Source organism: Colobus angolensis, unplaced genomic scaffold (genome assembly GCF_000951035.1).
Source record: "Colobus angolensis palliatus isolate OR3802 unplaced genomic scaffold, Cang.pa_1.0 Scaffold219, whole genome shotgun sequence".
Lineage (NCBI taxonomy): Eukaryota > Metazoa > Chordata > Mammalia > Primates > Cercopithecidae > Colobus > Colobus angolensis.
In genome coordinates, this window is record NW_012115366.1 from 1984176 (window position 1) to 1990545 (window position 6370).

Here is a 6370-nt window from a genome sequence, read left to right on the forward strand (position 1 = left end):
GTAGGCACGCTCAGTCTGAATGTCCGCCATCTTCCCAGCCGGCCTGTAAAAGGAAAGCAGCAGTGGCGTCCGGGTTTCCTTATCGACTCAGTCAAAGAGTTTTATAGTTTTACATATTAATTTAGGTTTATCGTATAATTTGAGTTAATTTATATATAAATATATGAAATGTTAGTCTAGGTTTTTTTGTTTTGTTTTTTTTTTTTTTTTTGCATATGGAAGTCCAGTTGTTCCAGCACCTTTTGTTGAAACGGCTGTTCTTTCTTCATTGAGTTATCTTTACATCTTTGTCAAAAATCTGCTGACCATATTTACGTGGGTCTATTTCTAGAATTTTTAGTTTGTTGCATTGGTATGTATTTGTCCTTTTGCCAATACCACAGTGCCTTGACTATGGTAGCTTTATGATACATCTAAAAACCAGGTAGTGTGCACATGCAAAAGAATGCAGCTGGATCCTTACGTTGCACCATATCCAAAAATTAACTCAAAATGGATCAAAACCCTGCACGGAAGAGCTAACACCATAAAATTCCTAGGAGAAGAAAACAGGGAAAAATCTTCATGACGTTGAATTTGTCAATGATTTCTCGGACACGTCACCAAAGTACAGTCAACAAAAGAAAAAATAGGTAAGGTGAACCTCATCAAAATTAAAAACTTTTGTGCATCAAAGAAGAGAGTGAAACGACAGCCCACAGAATGGTAGAAAATATTTGCAGAAATTTAAATATCCAGAATATGTAAAGAACTTCTACAACTCAACATCAAAAAAACCAAAAAAACCTAATTCAAAAATGGACAAGTAACTTTAATAAACATTTATTCAAAGAAGATACATGAATGGCCAGTAAGCACGTGAAAAAATGCTCAACATCATTAGTCATTAGGGAAATACAAATTGAAATGAGATATCACTTTACACCCTAAATTAGAATAGCTACTATCAATAAAATTAACAATAAAAAGTGTTGGTGGGCTGGGGACAGTGGCTTATGCCTGTAATTTCAGCATTTTGGGAGGCCCAGCCAGGTGGATCAGTTGAGGCCAGGAGTTTGACACCAGCCTGGCCAACACGGTGAAACCTCGTCTCTACAAAAGTACAAAAATTGGTCGGATGTGGCGGTATGTGCCTGTAGTCTCAGTTACTCAGGAGGCTGAGCTAGGAGGATCACTCCAGCCTGGGAGTTCGAATCTAGCCTGGGCAACATAGTGAGATTCCATCTCTTAAAAAGAAAAAAAGTTAAATGATAAATTTTATCTTTTTTTTTTTTTTTGACATTGCTTTCTTTTAATTGGAGTGAGGACACAACCTGGTCATGTTCAGAGACGAACAGCCTCATCTAGGTGGTGAAGAACATTCTTATCTTTCTTGGTTAACCAGGTCCTAAATTCAAGGGATCTCCAAGTGTTCTTTAAAACCACCTGAAACTGTCCTGTGCAGGCTCACACTGCGACTCTGTACCAAGCGCCTGGCCCCGCCTGCAGCCAGAGGTCATCTCACTGGAGGTCATCATCATCAAAAAGATCTTCAAAATCATTTAAAAAGTCTTCATGAACGGCCTTTTCATTGGCTGCCAAGTCCATCAAGAGCCCGGTGCTGCCACCCGCCTCGTCCAGGTCCACGTACGGCCCGGCGCCCTCGGGGAACATCTCGTCCACGGCCGGCTTCATCTCGGGCCCACGGCCGGTAAATTTTATCTTATCCATACTTTACCACAATAAAACAATCTGGGGCCGGGCGCGGTGGCTCAAGCCTGTAATCCCAGCACTTTGGGAGGCCGAGACGGGCGGATCACGAGGTCAGGAGATCGAGACCATCCTGGCTAACACGGTGAAACCCCGTCTCTACTAAAAATACAAAAAACTAGCCGGGCGAGGTGGCGGGCGCCTGTAGTCCCAGCTACTCCGGAGGCTGAGGCAGCAGAATGGCGTAAACCCGGGAGGCGGAGCTTGCAGTGAGCTGAGATCCGGCCACTGAACTCCAGTCCGGGCGACAGAGCGAGACTCTGCCTCAAAAAAAAAAAAAAAAACAAAAAAAACAATCTGGGAGGCCGGGTGCAGTGGCTCATGTCTGTAATCCCAGCACTTTAGGAGGCTGAGGTGGGTGGATTACCTGAGGTCAGGAGTTCAAGACCAGCCTGGCCAATATGGCGAAACCCTGTCTCTACCAAAAATACAAAAATTAGTTGGGCGTGGTGGCGTGCACCTGTAATCCCAGCTACTTGGGAGGCTGAGGCAGGAGAGTCGCTTAAACCTGGGAGGTAGAGGTTGTGGTGAGCCAAGATTGTACTGTTGCACTCCAGCCAGGGCAACAGAGCAAGACTCCGTCTCAAAAACAAACAAACGAACATCAATCTGGGAAACACACACACATACACACACAAATGGGCAGTGTGAATCCCATGCCTTTTGCTTTTCAAACTTGTTTTGGCTATTAATTGTCTTCTTACCTTTCCATACACATTTTAGATTCAGTTTGTCTCTCTCCAAAGAATCTTGCTAGGATTTTGATTGGAATTGCATTAAATCTGTGGGTCAACGTGGGGACAATTGGCATCTTAACTATACTGTGAGGCTGGGTGTGGTGGCTCATGCCTGTAATCCCAGCACTTTGGGAGGCTGAGGTGGGCGGATCACGAGGTCAGGAGTTTGAGATCAACCTGGCCAACACAGTGAAACCCTGTCTCTACTAAAAAATACAAAAATTAGCTGGGCATGGTGGTGTGTGCCTGTAATCCCAGCTACTCAGGAGGCTGAGGCAGGAGAATTGCTTGAACCTGGGAGGCGGAGATTTTGGTGAGCCGAGATCATGCCACTGTACTCCAACCCAGGCAACAGAGCAAGACTGTCTCAACAACAACAACAAAACAAAACTATACTGACTGTGCTTTCCAATCCTTGAACACTGTGTGTTTATTCGCTTATTAGGTCTTCTTCTATCTCTTTCATTGGCGTTTTGTAGTTTCCAGCATACAGATCCTGCACATCCTTATGTTCGATTTATATTGAAGTATTTCATTTTTTGAGCTCTTATCAATGGTATTTTTATGGGCTGAACTATGTCACCCCAATTCATATGCTGAAGTCCTAACCCCCAGTACTTCAGATTGTGACTGTATTTGGAGACAGAACCTTAAAGAAGTAATTAAGTAATTAAGTTCACATGGGTGGGCCCTAATCCAGTATGACTAGTGTCCCTTTAAGAAGAGAGAGAGGCTGGCGCGGTGGCTGACACCTGTAATCCCAGCACTTTGAGAGGCCAAGGTGGGTGGATCCCTTGAGGTCACAAGTTTGAGACCAGGCTGGCTAACATGGCAAAATCCAATTTCTACTAAAAAAACAAAAATTAGCTGGGGTTGGTGGCGTGAGTCTGTAATTGCAGCTACTCAGGAGGCTAAAGCATGAGAATCACTTGAACCCCGGGAGGTGGAGGTTTCAGTGAGCCCAGACTGCGCCACTGCATTCCAGCCTGGGCAAAAGAGCGAGACTGTCTCAAAAAAAAAAAAAAAAAAAAGGGGAAAAGGAGAGGAGAGAGACACAAGAGCTTTCTCTGTCCACCATGTGAAAACATAGGGAGAAGGTAGGCACCTGTAGGGCCAGGAGAGAGGCTTTAAGAGAAACCAAATCAGCTGATGCTTTGATCTTTGACCTCTACCCTCTAGAACTGTGAGAAAATAAATCTCTGTCGTTTTAGCCACTTGGTTTGTGGTACTTTTTAATGTCAGTCCTAGCAAACAAATGCAGGTGTTATTTTTTAAATTTTGTTTTTAATTGTTCCTTGCTAATATATTGAACTGTAGTTGATTTTTGTATATTGATCTCAAATCTTGTGATCTTGATTAACTTGAATATTAGGTAGAAGCTTTTTTTTTTTTTTTCTTGACAGCTATCTCGCTCTATTGCCCAGGCTCTATGCTGCAGTGGCACAATCCAACTTACTGCTGCTTCAGACTCCTGGGCTCAAGTGATCCTCCTGTCTCAGCTTCCCAGGTAGCTGGGACCACAGGCACACACCGCTATTTCTGGCCATTTTAAACATTTTTTTGTAGAGATGGAGTCTCCCTATGTTGCTCAGGCTAGTCTCGAACTTCTGGCCTCAAGCAATTCTCCTGTCTTGGCCTCCCAAAGTGCTGGGATTACACGTGTGAGCTGCCATGCTTGGCCATGGAGCTGTTTTTTTCCAAATACATATATATATTCCTTAGGATTTTATGCACAGATGATTATATCATTTGTGAGTGGGAATAATTTTATTTTTTCCTTTCAATATTAAGACTTTTCTTTTTCTTGCCTTGTCACACTTGCTAGGACTTCCAGTACTGTGTTAAATGAAAGTTAAGAAACAATGACTGAAAACTGCTCAAATTTTGTGAAAGCCATATATTTTCAGATCAAAGAAGCACAAACAAGAGTGGTAAGAGTGGGCATCCTTGCCTAATTTTGGGGCAAGTTCCTAATTTTAGGGCAAAAACATTCAGTTTGGGGTTAGCTGTTAGGTTTTCATGGATGCCCTTTCTCATGTTGTGGAGGTTTTCTTCTCATCCCAGCTGGCTGAGAATTTTTATAATAGATGTTAGGTTTGTCAAATGCTTTTTCTGCATCTATTGAGGTGACCATGTATTTTTTTCTCCTTTAGTTTGTTATGGTGGTGGATTTTATATTAGAGTTCCATCCCAATTAGAAAAGAAGATCGGAAACTGTCCTCATTCACATAAATATTAGCTCAGTGTTTTGCTCTAGGGCTATGTTAATTTTCCTGGTCTCTATCATAATATAGTTTGAAGGTATCTGTACCATCAATATGTCACGCAGACACTGCAGTGACCCTTTGTGTTACTGACATCATGCAGGCAGGCAGGATGAGCACAACATGGCTAGCACACTGGAGGCCTTGGTGAGACACATGCAATCCAGATGGTGGGAGATAAACCCTGGGAGGATTCAGGGACCTGCCATTTTGGTCAAGTTTTGCAGGGTCTGTTGGCCAAGGGCATGCCAGGATATCTCCTCCAAAGTTAGCGACTAATTGCTGTATCTTGTATTCCCTGCCACAAATAAGGAAGCACTGTGCTTGGTGGCCTCTGGATTATGGAAACACATTTCTCACCTAGGAATATTGCTTCAGCTAATATATCAGGTGACACGAAGGCTCTCAGCTTTGGGGGAGGGGCGAGTGCTCCTGTACGTTTATCTTAATTACTGTTGTTAAGGAATAAATATTAACATAACACTTTTTGGGGGGGGGGCTTGAGGAAGAGATACCTTTTTCTAATTTGTACAGACACCACAAGTACTATGCTTGACATGAAACCTATTTAATTTCCATGGAGAGGAAGACAAAGGTGGTTTCAGCCTCTGCGAGATAAGTCCCAAGCTCAATGCCCCCAAGTTTATGAAGCAGTATGGAGGAAATAAAGAGCACAGGCTTGGCCGGATGCAGTGGCTCGCGCCTGTAATCCCAGCTCTTTGGGAGGCCAAGGCGGGTAGATCTTCTGAGGTTAGGAGTTCGAAACCAGCCTGGCCAACATGGTGAAACCCCGTCTCTACTAAAAGCACAAAAATTAGTCGGGCATGGTGGTGCATGCCTGTAATCCCAGCTACTTGGGAGGCTGAGGCACAAGAATCGCTTGAACCTGGGAGGCACAGGTTGCAGTGAGTCAAGATCGCACCACTGCACTCCAGCTTGGTAGAGAAAGTGAGACCCTGTTTCAGAAAAAAACAAAACAAACCACAGGTTCAAAATTTAATTTAAAACTATCACTAAAATGTGCATGTGAGAAGAAGAATTGGGGGGGTACACTCAATTCTGAGTGGCATCTTAGAACTTTAAGTTACAAATGTTCTTTTAATTACAGCTTTATTAGAAACACAGCTATATGAAATATAGACACCCCTGATGACTTACTTGTATTAGGTTACCAATACAAGCTTCAAAAAGTGTTTCAGCGCTGGGAATGGTGGCTCATGCCTATAATCCCAAATTTTGGGAGCCCAAGGAAGGAGGATTGCAGGAATTCAAGATCAGCCTGGGCAGCACAGCGAGACTGCATCTCTACAAAAAATTAAAAAATTAGCTGGGTGTGATGGCACATGCCTGTAGTCCCAGCTATTGAGGAGGCTGAGCAGGAGGGTTGTTTGAGCCCAGAGGTTCAAGGTTATAGTAAGTTATTGTCGCGCCACTACACTCCAGCCTGGGAAACAGAGTGAGAATGTCTCAAAAAAAAAAAAAAAAAAAATTTCAAAACTGGCATAGTGGCAGGGAAGGTTGAGGGAAAGGCAGGGAAAAAAAAAAAAAAAAAAAAACCAGCAGCTGGGCATGGTGACTCATGCCTGTAATCCCAGCACTTTGGGAGGCCAAGGCAGGCGG

General features: G+C 43.4%; 1 protein-coding gene across 1 annotated transcript; it reads right to left on the reverse strand.

The window, feature by feature from the left end:
- Positions 1-1262: 1262 nt before the first annotated feature.
- Positions 1263-1683, reverse strand: LOC105512760 (myeloma-overexpressed gene 2 protein homolog). The gene has a single exon (XM_011943347.1). The coding sequence runs from the start codon at positions 1672-1674 to the stop codon at positions 1501-1503; it is 174 nt and encodes a 57-aa protein (XP_011798737.1). The 5' UTR covers positions 1675-1683; the 3' UTR covers positions 1263-1500.
- Between the last annotated feature and the right edge of the window lie 4687 nt (positions 1684-6370).